The sequence below is a fragment of the Channa argus genome, chromosome 6 (assembly GCF_033026475.1).
Source record: "Channa argus isolate prfri chromosome 6, Channa argus male v1.0, whole genome shotgun sequence".
Taxonomy (NCBI): Eukaryota; Metazoa; Chordata; class Actinopteri; order Anabantiformes; family Channidae; genus Channa; species Channa argus.
In genome coordinates, this window is record NC_090202.1 from 25,541,119 (window position 1) to 25,555,686 (window position 14,568).

The 14,568-nt window shown below is 38.3% G+C and overlaps 1 protein-coding gene across 8 annotated transcripts in view; it reads left to right on the top strand.

The window, feature by feature from the left end:
* tyw1 (tRNA-yW synthesizing protein 1 homolog (S. cerevisiae)) overlaps positions 1 to 14,568 on the top strand; it is a 45,484-nt gene that overhangs the window by 13,564 nt on the left and 17,352 nt on the right. For all 8 annotated transcript variants that reach the window (XM_067507905.1, XM_067507906.1, XM_067507907.1 and 5 more), the window contains exons 9-13: positions 2,136 to 2,188; positions 2,281 to 2,399; positions 3,887 to 3,996; positions 8,455 to 8,632; positions 10,574 to 10,709. In XM_067507905.1, coding sequence (XP_067364006.1) covers positions 2,136 to 2,188; positions 2,281 to 2,399; positions 3,887 to 3,996; positions 8,455 to 8,632; positions 10,574 to 10,709 — 596 coding nt within the window. The remainder of the gene's footprint in view (positions 1 to 2,135; positions 2,189 to 2,280; positions 2,400 to 3,886; positions 3,997 to 8,454; positions 8,633 to 10,573; positions 10,710 to 14,568) is intronic.

The window sequence follows — 14,568 nt, forward strand, 5'->3', positions numbered from 1 at the left end:
TTAATTCAATATCCAGATCATGTGGTTTAGTTTACCACTGTGGTAATACTTATTGAGAAGAAAATGCATTAATGTCTTGGTCCAGATAGCAGACCCTTTCTGAAGGCAAGTTTGAGATGCATAACAGCGTGGTGCAAGAACAGAGAATGGCTCAATATTTTTCATAACATCATTTTGCATCCTATCTTATTGGTTATTGCTTATAAAGCCGTAGCGTCTAAGCTGACTCTGAGTCATTAGCTGTTAGAAGCACTTCACTATTCTGCTCTTTCACTCTTTAGCCCAGTCACTGCCAAGGCAGTCAATTTCAGCCAAGACCCCCCCCCCCACTGTTAGCTTATACAACATTCTATAAATAGGACTAAATTAGACTTCACTTCATTTGACCAAATGTTGACTTGTTTGATGGTCCTAGTGTTGGCATCAGTCGATACTGGTGCACAGTTTGTTTTCTTTGGCATGAAAGAATGGATGATGAAAAGTGTTTCCATGATACGGAGCCTTGGAAGCCTGTTTCTTTTTTTTTCTTTTTTTTGTAGACCTTTCCTGGCATGAGCGCAAAAGTCACACAGCAATTAAAACTGTCATCTCACGTCCAAGGACGTTTAAACAATGCAGAGACTAGAACTTTCAACTAGGATGGAAGCTTGTATACCTGTGCCTTAAACTACTTGTGTAGGTTTGGATGTGCAGACTTAACGTAGTCGGCAGACATCCATTTGAAATTGTCATTGTAATGGTTTAGTACATGGTTCACTATGATCAATAGCTAAAACTACAATTTGCATTCCACAACAGAAGAATGTGTAAATCTGCTGCCCAATTGTAGCCGCAGGTGCAGATCTATACATATAGATTTATTGCACATTTTAAATTAGCACATTTTTGCAGTGTAAGCATTGTACAAGAAAACACATGCACATACAGTACTTGCATTGTGATTACTTTCTTCTTACCTTGCACATCAAGCATGATTATTCATATCGGATATTGTTCTTTTTATAGCCCCACCCCACACACACACGCCCACACACGCTTCTCTGCGACCTTCTCCCCTGACACTTTAAGAGGCATTGGAAATCAATTTCTCAAACAAATACTCAAGGTGAAGTGTTGCTTTAGTATCATTAATAAATAATTGAACAACCATCATGTCCAGTGGTCTTTTCAGTTTAGGTGCTTATAATTCTTTGATGTTTTACAGCTGCTAGATGCGAGCTTGGAGCAAGAAGACTCCTGCTCCTAGGTGGTAAAATTAATTTCTTGTGTGTCAGGAAGAAAAAAAAAAACACACACCAAACCTTAGCTATTGGAGCAGAAAATAAAATAGAATTCTCTGTTCTTTTGTAATTTGTTCAGAACATCTTTGATCAAACTATTTCAGGTGGTAAATCAGAAACAGAATAAATTGTGCATTTGACTAATCTAACATCAAACCTGAGAACATGGGTATCCACCCTGACAGAAATTCCCTGCTGTGTTTTAATTAAATATTTCCTGTACAAGAGCATAGTTGCAGCGAAACCCAAAAGATTCCAAAACACCTTAATGCACCATTAGGTTGTTCTGCTGCTGCATGGGCTAATGAAATAAAAGTCTCAGTTGGGGCTTTGAAAAAGGAAGCCCTTCTTGATTTCCCCTTGAGCCAATTCCAATATCATGTTCTGGTGGCTTATAAGCCGATGAAGTAATACAGATAAAATTATAATCTTTGACAGATGTCACAGAGACAAACGTGTATAGGAACCGAAGCAAGAGCTTTCTGAAATGTGGCCATTTGGACCCAGTGGTATAAGGCTGTGGTAATAAAAGTGGATAGAGATGCAGATGGGTGGAAAGTGGATTTGAAACACTTCATCCTGTCTTTGTGCAGACAGCGAATTTGAAACGCTATCCCCTTCATACCTTTGACTTGGTCTTGAGCAGCAGCTAGTAGCGATATTGGAGACGTTCAATAGCATTTAGCAGTGAATATTGCTTTGTGAATGTTGAGCAGAGTTTTATTGATGTACCACTCGAAGAAAATGTAATCTCCACTTATCTGCTAAATTTGGCCTGCGTGGTTCCCAGTCAAAGAGTTGTTTCACTGATAAAGAGCCTTAATATTCTCACATGCCCTCAATCTTTCTTTGCAGGGTATAAACTAATTGGAAGTCACTCAGGAGTGAAGCTTTGTCGATGGACCAAGGTGATAAATTTATTCTGCTAAATAAAGCAATAAACTTCATGACAACCCGAATGCACAAATAACATTAACAAGGCGTTGTTTCTGTTGATTAGTCTATGCTGCGAGGGCGAGGCGGCTGTTACAAGCACACTTTCTATGGCATTGAGTCCCACCGGTGCATGGAGACTACCCCCAGCCTCGCCTGTGCTAACAAGTGTGTCTTCTGCTGGAGGTACGTACCTTTTAGAATAAAGCTTAATAAAGCAAATTGGGTGTTGTTGGATTGCAGTCTCGTTCATTGCAGCCAGATTATAGTCACCTCATAAATGTAAATCATGGAAAATGTGCTTTTTATCCCAACAGTATCACTTGGCACTAATGTCGGCAAAATTGTTTTTTTTTTTTCTTGGTTTTGGTATTAATTTTACTTTTATTGCTTTACGAATGTAACACTTGCTGTTACTTGCTATATCATCCCCTCCACACACTTTCTTGCTTAGTTTGTGTGTGGAGAATTTAAAAGGTAAGTTATATAGGAGCATAAATGAAAAAAAAACAGTAGGTACAACCCTAATTCATAGAAAGATGGGATGCTGTGTAAAACCTAAATGAAAACGCTTTATGAATTAGGGTTGTATATCTCTACCCTTTCGTATGCCAGAAGTCCGTTTATGCCAAGAAGAGAGGAAAAGTCATTTTTTCTGGGATATTGCTAATGATTTGTGGGTGTTAGGGAGATACTATCCATATCTAAAGCTCAGTTGGTGTTGGCTGATATCAGTATTGGATCCACAAAACAAGATCAGGACTTACTCACCTGTCACATTACCAGAATGTTCTATCAGTTTTCAGGATGGCAGCCACAGTGGACTCTACAATAAGCTGTTTTATAGCATTTTTGCTTGCATGGTTCTCATTGTAACCTGACTTGTTTATCTTAATAACCAGGAGTGATGATCTCTCTGTGACAAACTAATTACTGATTTACATGCAGAAGACTAATGTCCAGCATAACTGCAAGTCCTAAAGGTGGACAGTGATTCATCATGACGTTGGTGAGAGAACGGGCCTTTTACTCCCCTCAAGAGACGGGGGCTACTGAAAGGTCACTGTCAGAATGTGCTGCAGTGAACTGCTTTCCTGTCGCCATGGATATGCCAGTCTTTCTTAAAGTCGCTATGTGGGATGACGGGTAGTAAGAAATTTCGGGACACAGATTTATTGTTGCAGCTGCCCTCCGCATCCACCGCTGAAATTAGATTCGGTGGGCGATGTGAACATGTGCATATGCATGCAAAACAGACTGTCTGAAATTTGTGACGCCTTGCTGTTGTACAAAGACATCACACATAGGCAGTCAGAAGGTGTTATTAACACCCAAAGGAGGTGCAGTCTTATTTCCACTGGCATCCATTCTTGCACTTTCTATACATTTTCATAGGATGAGAATGCATGAGGCCCATATAGTTCACTTTCAATTTGTGACTAAACCACTTATTTGTCACCTTGTAGAAGGCTGCTCCTCTGACTCTAGTGAAATATGTGTTATCTGAATTACCAGTGTTAAATGACCATAACATTGATGAAATACTGGCTGCCAGTTGATAATCAGTGTTTCAGCAGGCAGTGACCTACTACTACAGTAGCAAATTCTAACTCAGTGGATACAGTATATCGACGGCTGTTCGTTATTTGTTGATTTATATCCTCCACCAACAGACATCACACCAATCCCGTGGGCACAGAGTGGCGCTGGAAGATGGACCCTGCTGAGAAAATCCTGCAAGATTCCCTGGAGAAGCACCAGAACATGATTCGACAGTTCAGAGGTTGGTGATTTAGCAGGTGTTTTCCACATTTCCCTTTTTTATGTTACCCTTTCTATGCGTTTCAATTCCTGTTTTTGGTTTTTCAATTGCACTATTGAGAATTGTAAATTTGGTTTTATTATGTAATGTTTTGTGATAGTTTCATTATGTAATAGAATAACTAGCCCTAGGCTCTATTTGTACTACTTGTACTAATAATGCTGGCATTTGGAACTTTATGTGTGTGTCTGCTGCCAGCATTGGCTGAAGATGGCTGTTTGGATGCACAAAGCTCATTAAAAACATATTAGTTAACATCCTGTGAGTATTCCCTTAAACAGATTTTCTTTGAAAGTTTTTAAAAATATTGTCAAAACATGATGGCAACACATTTATCAGACATTTATTAAAGCAAACAAGTATTCATTAGGAAATTGTTTGTGTTCTACATGGATTTGAACGTCTAAAACAAGATCTTAACCGTTTCAAAAGGAACACTTGTACAGTTTGGAGTTCATTCAATCTTTGTACAATTCCACAATAGGTGGAGTGGTTTGCGGTGCCTCCTCACAGTTAGAAGGTTTCTGGTTTGAATCCACTTGCCAGCTGCAGCCTCTCTGTGTGGAGTTTGCACATTCGCCTTGTGATTGCATGGGTTTACTCCAGGTACCCCGGTTTCCTCCCACAGTCCAAAGTCATGCATGTTAGGTTAATTAGACTGTTAGATGTTCTGTAGGTGTAGTTTTTGTGTCTTTGTGTGGCCTTGTGATTGATTGACAACCTGTCAAGGGTGAACCCCATCTTTCACTCAGTAGTGGCTGCGATTGGCTCCAGCCCCCCCCCCCCCCCCATGTCCCTTAACAATAATAAGCTGTCCAGAAAATGGGTGGATGTATGTCAAAAAATATTTAAAAAAAAAACTCTCCGTTTCAGTTTAAGAAAACCTGAAGTAATGTCATCCAATATGACATAACCGTATCTCTAACCAAAAGTATCCATAAGACCTGGTTTGGGACTTTTGACATAACCGTCAAAAAGCAACCTCTTTAACCTCAAAACCACTGCAGATCTCATTTTGAAACAACACGGCCATAGTACTCAGGAAATGATACAGATGCCAAATGCTAAAAGCTTCTTAGACATATCAACTTCAAAGGGTTTCTTTATAGCTAATATCTTTCTCAGAGCAGTCCTCCATGATGCAGTGCATTTCATCTTTGAAAATTTAATTTCCTGATGTGATTATAATGGAACAATGGGACATGTAAGCTTGTGTTGACAGTAAGCTGCTTTTCAGTCCACTTAGATTTAAAAAAAAAAAAAAAACTACAATGCTATTGGGACACTTTGTACAAAACATAAAGAAAAGTACATTTTCAGATGTTTTACCGAAGCAAAGCTTTGCAATTCCAATTATAGAAGCATGGTAAAGTCAAACGCAAGCCTGTTTTGTCATTATCATTCATAATTCTTTTTCCAGTTGCTTTATTAAATCACATTGGGCAGTCTTCAACTCGATGTACTGTTGACAGTGATACATTTTACAATGTCTAGCACAATGACTTATCCAGACAACTTGTGAATATCCTTTGTATTTAAAAAAAAAAAAAAAGAAACAAATCATTGTTTCTGCTCTGATCAACTGATGGTATACTGCCTCAAAGGGCTCACAATTAATGAAGTCCAAAGACTTTGATGAAAATAAGGAACAAGCCTCGGAATACTGCCACCTCACTCCAGGAAGCAGGAATCCTGTATTCGATTGGTCGCCTAACCGTTCATTAAGGAGAATTAATGTAGTTTACTTTCTGTTCTCACAAGATGTCTTGAAAAGATAAAGCAGCTTGGCATTATTTATACTGCAAGTAAAACGAGCCTCAGTTACGTAGAGATTTGCTGTTTCACTGGGTATTGAACAGCTGTTAAAATGCTCTAAATATGGGTTTAGGTGCCGGGATGCACCTTGTTATAAGAGTTTTACATTGGTTTGTTCTAGGCCTTATGATGCATTTCACATGAACCTATTTTATGTCCCTAAACAGAACACGTGCATATCAAAAAGAAGCTTGGTGGTGTTCTAGCTGTTGCTGCTAAATTAATGCATTATTTATTGAACATTTTATTCTGTTGTTCTCTGAGCTACAGCAACATTGTGCTTCTGTAAAATTCTGTAAAATGAAGTGTAATTGTTTAATTTTACCAAGTGAAATAATTGCATAGCCAGAACAACAACACCACTGAGTGTTCAGCATGTTTGCTACAGTAATAAACAAATTACACAGAATAAAGAAATTGCACATGGAGGAGAAGTCTGCAAACCCATGATTGTGTAGCATCATTAGGCTTCCAGCGGTAGAGGATTTCAAATCCCAAGGACACTTAAGGTTTTGTGAACACAACTCGAATCAGTTCTTTGGCATCTCATCAGTAACCATCATTATCCAGTTTGTAATAGAAGACCTCAAGAGTGGACTAAGATGCATTTATTTAATGAGATTTTAGATGCTCGTCTTATCACACATGCATCCTCCCCTGCACTGGGCTTTTTATGAGCTGAGTAAAGTTTGATTTTTCCTCCTGTGGGAAGGTTTGATTTTTCTGAGTTGATTTTCTGCAGCTGTTGTGATATTATTTTGTCTTTAAAAGGTAGCTTAAGAGAACTGAATGATTAATAACATACAGTAGTCCAACATTTCATCAGTTCACTCTAATTCTTTCCATATATTACAGCAATAAAATGTTCATTCAGATATTAGATCAGCAGAGAATACATTTATCTATAAAACTTTTGCATTTCTCAATTTCTTGACACTACCAACCTCCACACACTCGTCTAAGGTTTGTTAAAATCACAAATTTAACATGCTTGTACATACACAGTTCTCCGTGGTCCATGTCCAACAACATGCTTTGTAAACTCATTGATCTATAATCAGATCCAACTATGGACCTAATTTCCTTTGCTGGTTCTTTTACTGTTACAATAAATAATAGACTAAAATAAATAGAATTATTTATTATTGTTTTCCTCCCTTTTGCAAAAAACATGTTGAGTGAATGAATCTAATTTGGAACAAAATGTAATGCATGTGACTGAGGTGCTTCCTGTGTTTGGGTTTTCTTACTCGGGGATATTTGGTATTAAATACTTTGAAGTAAGTGTAATCGCAATTGTAGTTTAAACTTTATAGCTTTCGTCTTTCAAGCATAAAATTCCTGAAGGACATATTCTCACAACACGCGGTGGTCTGTGCTAGTTGATCCCCCTAACAGCGGGACAGTCGAGGAACACACAACAAAAATAAATCGAGTGGACAAGGGTTCAACTCTGCTCTTAGCACTCAGAACTCCCAAAGCTCAAACCTCCTCTCCTGTCTTTTCTTGGGTCTTTTCAGTTTTGTGGAATTGCTTACGTTAATGACGTCACACATCACATTGAAGCCTAATAAGGGTGCACCTAACAATTATATATATTTTTTTAATTTATTGATTATTTGTTTGAGTAATCCCTTAATTTATAGATTATTTTCCCATTAGGATCTTTATTTTTCAATTAAATTCAATTAATTTACAAAAGTTCGTATTAATCAATCATTTATTTCAATATTTTATTCAATCATCTTATATTGAAACAAAGAAATATAACAAAGTATGCACTGCATAACAAAAATAGGCCTGTTTTTAACTGGTAATCTGTGTTTTACAGACCAATATAAAATCTCTCCACATTATCATTAAAGCAAGAGCTTTTTACATTCAATTTAAATGAATGTGGTACAATTTACATTTAGCAATTCACCAGCAAAATAAATAAAACTATTTGCAGAGCTCCCAGAGAACCATGTCGTTTGCTCTGCTTAAAATACTACCATACATCTCATCGCAACTGTTTATGGCATTACAATGTTGAGACAAAAATCAAGCTGCAACAATATATAATCAGGCATCCATCCATTTCTTTTTTTTTTTTTAATTTTTTTAAAATTTTGTAATTCCTTTACAAAAGACTGAAAACAGTGGTCTACAATTCATGGCTCGACATTTCTAGTTTTCTTTCTTTTTTTCTTTCATGAAGGCTCCTAATTTCACATCAAGATCATTTAAAAACGCCTCTTTTTCTGACATCCACACTTGAAATTCTTCCTAAAACATGTTTTAATGCCAGAAATAAAAATACATGTTCCAATGTTTCAATATTGGTGGATGGGGAACTGCGGCCACAGCTGAAATCATCGCTCCTCTGCACGTTTCTGATTATTTAAACAATGATTTGTGTTTTGTTTTTTGATTTCCACATCGCCCCGCCCCTAAAGCCTAATCAAGCCTTTTATTTCCCATATTTGTTTTGAATTGACAGCGGTTTGGTTTATGCTTCCATTTATGACACTGCTCATTTTATTGTTGGGAGACAAAGATTAATTCAAAGGCTGATGGATCGATGAAACTGTCCGTTCAGCCTTATGGCCTTTCTATCTCTAGGTGTTCCTGGAGTGAAGCCCGACCGGTACGAGGAGGGCTTGGCAGTCAAGCATTGTGCCCTGTCCTTGGTGGGTGAGCCAATCATGTACCCTGAAATCAACGCCTTCATCCGCCTCCTCCACTCCCACCGCATCTCCAGTTTCCTTGTCACCAATGCACAGTTCCCTCAGGAAATAAGGTAAGGTCAAAACTCACAGGCCCTTTGTTTGTGTGGCTACTTGCACTTTAATTTTGACTCTTTCCTAGTGTATTTATGTGTCCTGCCTTGTTTTTCACGTCTGAGAGGATAAATCCGAAAGCAGGGAGGTAATTGCAGTGGGCATTAAAATTAAGCCATACGTTTTCAGTTTTACATGTTCATAGGTTTGAGTTACACAAACATTCCAAAGTAACAAAACTGTCCAAAAGCCATTACACATCGAATCAAAACTCACTCATGCCGCAGATGTTGCACCCTTTCTTTGTGGTGTATGAGCTATATGAAATTTCTGATATGTTTATACGCGTGGCCACACACATTTTGCCATTTGTGTGTCAGATAATTTTAGTCATGTGATTATGTGACACCACACATTTACAATTTCCGTTGCCTATTCATGTTGTATGCTTAAACAAAATGAAAAAATAACATGGAATAAAGTTTTAGTTATCTACACCTTTTCATTATAAAGAGCTTTTTCTCTCTTCTGCCAGGCTTTTTACTAGTGACACACTACTGATCAAGCTAACTAGATCTTTTTGCCTTATGCATTTTCTCAAAACCTCCTTGTGTTCAAATTATTTACCAATAAAACTAATATGTCACCTTATATTTTTATTCCAAAAAACAACTGTTGAAGTATGAGCTCCACATCAGACATTTTCACCGACTGACTGAAAGAAACATTCAGTCATAGGCTTAGTTACAGACTTTGCATGCTGCCATCAGGGCGTTCAGTGCAGTGACATGTCTGATATGTCAGATAACTACACTGTCACAGGCTGACTTATCGTATATTCATCAAGCGGCTTGTCGCAGGAACAGCAGCCATCAGCTTTGTTTTTTCCTCTTTGGTAGAGCCACCTGGTCAGAGATGAGTTGATCTACTTTGTGTCTCTTCAGTACTTAAATGTATTTAGAAATTGACCAGAAGTACGTTCACTCTACTCTAAGATTAACTACAGGCTTTATCCAAAAAAAAAAAAAGGTTTTAAGCTTAGAGCTGGCTCAAATCACTCTAGAGAGTGAGCTCCTGTTCTCTCCATCACTTTTATGTCTTCTTTCTTTTGTATTTGTGCTTCTTTCACTTTGTCTCCCTCTCGCTTTACCTTTCTGCTGCTATTCCCAACTTTAGAGCTGCCCTATCAGTGGCAATGTGCTGCTAGTTGCTTCGTATTGCTCTTCTTTTTTCCTCTTTCCACTCTCCCCAACCGGTCAAGGCAGATGGCCGCCCACCGTGAGCCTGGTTCTGATTCAGGAGTTTTTCCTCCCCACCATCACCTCAGTGCTTGCTCAAGGGAACTATACGAATCTATATGGTGTTGACTTTATTATGCAAAGTGCCCTGAGATGACTTTGTTGTGAATTGGCACTATAAGAATAACATTGATTTGGATTAAATTGAAAAGAGCTAAATTTCCTGTCTCTGAGTCTGAGAATTTTCCCGAGTCTGTCACTGCTCATTAATTAAGTCATACTGGTAATTTCAGCATTTTTCCACAGCAAATCTGAAGACACAGAAAAGGGTAGTGTGTGTCAGTCTTCGGGCTCTGTGAATTACTTTGCTGTGTCCTCCCCCTCTTACAGATTGAGTTAAAGCATAGTTGGAAGTGTCTTTCCTTATTTAATAGTGATAAAAAGAACAGTTTTCACAGCTTCCTTCTTTTCCACAAATCTGTTGGTTTTACCACAAGTACAGAGAGTGTAGAGAGTTTGATGGCATGTAAGTTATTGAATCAAGATATGGACAGAGAGGTATAAAGAGTGGAACTGAGTGACACATCTATATTCAGCCCAAAGGTTTTCTGTCTTGTCCCAGAATGAAGGAGTGCAACCTCATGCATCAGAGAACAACTTCGAGCTGACAGAAATGCACAGGAATCTGATCTGTAAGACTTAAACGATTTCTGCGATTTGCAGGAGCCTTGTGCCAGTTACCCAGTTGTATGTGAGCGTGGATGCGAGCACCAAAGACAGTCTGAAGAAGATTGACCGGCCGCTTTTCAAGGACTTCTGGCCTCGCTTCCTGGACAGCCTCAGGGCCCTTGGAGAGAAGGTGAGCTGCACACTGAGCACGTTTGTTATGCGAGCACGTTGGAGAGACAGGCTTGTGAACAAGAGGTTGTTGAATTCCACTGTGAAGTGTCTGCTTGTCAAAATGAGAAAGTAGTGCTGCACAGTTGAGAAATGCATTGGAAGCACTTTTTTGTTTAGTATTAATAGCAAGGACTTGACTTATAAAAGCTTTGTTCAGTTACAAATACACATTTCTTAGCTGCAATAAATTCTCCGCATTTAATGACCGAAGCAAATTCCCTGTATGTGTTAGCGTATGACAATAAATCTGATACTGATTATACGTACATTGCTCAGTTGGGTGTAAATCTGCTTCAATTCATGGGCTCCACCTGTCACAATAGGGATGGATAATTGTAGGGGCCATTTCCTTGACACTTGATGTTATTTGTGACCTTTTAGTGGCAGAAAGTGAGAAAACAGAACAGACTTTAGTCATGTATATAAGGCCAGAAGTGAATCTTTCTATTCAGAATTAGAAAATATCATTTTGACATTTTGGACATAATTTTCTATTCTTCCCTAGATTATATAGTGTTCTCGATTTTAATTGATCCTTTTGGAATAATGAGAAGTGTACGATGTCACCCCCTTTTATTAAATTCTGACTCTGCTTGGCCCTAAAAATGCAGTGAACAAGCAAGGAACAGTTATTTTCCAGAAAACTGAATAAAAATATGCTTTTTTTTGTTGATATCGAAACAAATAAATCTCTCATGTGAAATCACTGAGAGACTGTTGGAGTTGCCAGATCGTTAGCTCCTGTGCAGGCTCATCTTTTTGTATTTGGAGTAAACCAGAGCATCTGATGACAGTTGTAGCCTTGAATGGGGTCCTCTCACAAAGCACGGATGAAGATTTCCTCAGTATTTACCAAATCACAGCCAGATCACTACAAACCCTAACACATTACTGAAGTGGGGAAGGGTGGCTTTTTATTAATTATTAAAACTTTTTGGCTATTGGCAGCCATTTTGGTTATATCAGAGTTGATCGTGTCACTGCTCAAACTTAAAAAATAACAGTGAAATGACGTACATTTCTATTGATTGTGTTACCTGTGTTTCCTGCAGAAGTATAATAAAAAAAATAAAATCTTCCGATAACCTTGCAAACCTCTTCACTGCTTGTGAGCACAGGGAAAGACCATTATCACAGCCTTCACCTAACCACAAGGCAGCCCGTGTAAATTGATTCTCTACATTAGTGTGTTTCCTAAAAAGCCAGAATGAAGGAAAAAATATTCTTGAGTGCACTTCCAAAGGCCTTGGGAAGGGTGTTGGCTGTAAAGTCAGCTGCGCAGAGGGAGGCTCTACATGCATCCATAAAAGGCTGACTTCCTCTTGTTTAATGGTTTGACAATGGACAAATTCATTACCACTCAGCCCGAGGTGGTGGCGGCTGCAGAGCTCGAGCCAAATCACTGGTAATGGATTGTTGCATTTAGATTCCAATTTGCACCACACAAAAAGTCAAATGTCAACCACAGGGGGGAACAGAAAACATAGCAGGAACATATGTTTTTATAATTAATCAATAACCTCTGTGGGTTTAATCCGTCTACCTGCAGTCATTTAGGAATCTACCGATCATTTCTTTTTTCAAATCCTTATGTTTCAGGTATTGATGTAAAACACAAACAAACCCAAAAAAGTATCTTATGTCAGGTTCTGCTAATTATGGCTACATGTTGCATGTTCGTGTCCGTGGTTTCTCAGCTTAAGTCAGCTTATGGCAGATGCTTAACAGTAGTTCTGGTCCTACTGGACACTTTTTCCACTGGTGCCATTACTCCCGAGAATCATATATTATTTTGAGCACTGTCTCGCTGCCTGCCAGTAAGAGTAGCCATCAATCTGAAGAAGGCTGTCAAACGGTGTGTAATGTTATCAAGGTTTCCTAGCTCAGCATTCTGTGCCTGTCTCATGGCTGACATACTGAGGATGACACCGGCTGTACAAACTCGGCGTTGTAAAAATGTCAGCAACACACACAAATCTGCAGAATGTAACCAAATGAAAGCGATATGCAGCCTCTATTCTCTAGACTTTGTTTCCAGCGTGAACATACTTTTTCCATGTCTAAGAGTTGCGTGTTTGTAGAATCATAGTTTGAATAGCAGCTTTGGCTTTTGATCCTTCAATAGGACAATTGTTCACTGTGGCAGCCAGCAAAATGTCAGCTCTTACTATTTGGTTTTAACTTTCGTATGTTTAATAGTAATGCAGTTATAATGGATTGTAATTGTGGAGGTGTGGTCATCTTTTTTTTATATTCACACATAGATAAATTAAAAATGAAGTGCACTAGATGTACTTTTGTATATTTTATAAATGCTTTCAATATTTTATCTTAAAGTTAACATTTGCATTACAAACCCTTAGAGACAAAGTTTTGTGACTGAATGTTTTGTATTGATATGTAAGAATTCAACACAAACACAGCATAAGTGATTGTATGGCATTAAAGTTCAGTAGACTGTTATTTAGATTTGCTGCCCCCAGAGGGTTGTACATGTACAGTACCTGTGTACAGTACCTGTGTACAGTACCTGTGTACAGTACCTGTGTACAGTACCTGTGTACAGTACCTGTGTACAGTACCTGTGTACAGTACCTGTGTACAGTGTGTTTGCGTGTGTACACCTCACTGTCGCAGTAAGATTTGTCTGTGTGACTTCCCAGTTTATAAAAATAAACTCTCTCTTCTCATCACCCTGCTGCCTCCCTGCCACAAGTCTCCATTTCATGGTGGGCTCTATCTCCATCCTTCCTAAGCGCTTATCCCTCTCTGTTCTCACTTGGACAGCTCCCCTCCTCTCCTGCACCTGGCCTCTGTGCCAGTGCACTGGGGGGATTGATAGAGAAGTGCTTCAGCGTCGGATTTAGAATAGAGGCAGCTTGAAATACCTCACCTAGCTGCTTCTATTGGCCAATTATCCCCCTTCCTGCTGGGCTTAAAGGACCTCATGTTAAAGATAACCTTCCAGTGAGAGAAGGGAAGAGAAGTTCACTCGCTTCTCCCATTGTCATTTACCTGTTTCTTTGTGTTATCCATTTCTCGTGTCTTCTGTTCACATTCTACTTTTCTTTTTATTTTGTGCCTTTTTTTTTATTCAAAAATCCTCTTTTTCCAAATATACAGCATCAACAATAGCCTGAATCTACACCTCTGTGCCATAATCAGAATATTTTTCTCTACTTTTATTTCCCCAGGAAACTGATGCGCATGTACCTTTTTTTTTTTTTTTAAACTGGTGTTATCACGTATCATATCACGTTTCCTTGGCACTAATCTCAATCCAAATCTGTTCCAAATTAATCCATACATTCATTCCTATCTTCCAATCCACAATAATTAAAAAAAGAGAGAGAATTTTATAATGATAAATTGTATGACACATGTGGACAATATATGCTATGGTCCCATGTGTGTCAGTAGAGATTTGCTGTGGTGTAAGGATATATTATTGGATAGATTATTTTTATCTGCCAAACAAAGAAAATCCTGAATTTCTAGTAAAATTTGATCTTTAAAAAAACTGTTGAAAGCCTTGTGCACCTGCAAATTTTAGACTTTTGTTTGTTTAGTTTTATTATTTATTGCACTTTTCTTCACATACTGTATGTGGTATATGTATTCTTCTTTGAAGCCATTCTTGATCTAAATGTCTGCAATCCACAGTCAACTTCCTGTTGACTTGTTTACAATGCTGAGCTCTGTGTTTTTGTGGATGCATATGTAACATTTCTTTGAAAAATGAAAAAGGCTTGATCCAAACTTTTACATCAGCATCTGTAGCAGATGCAACAGTTGTCAGAACATTAGTAAACACACAA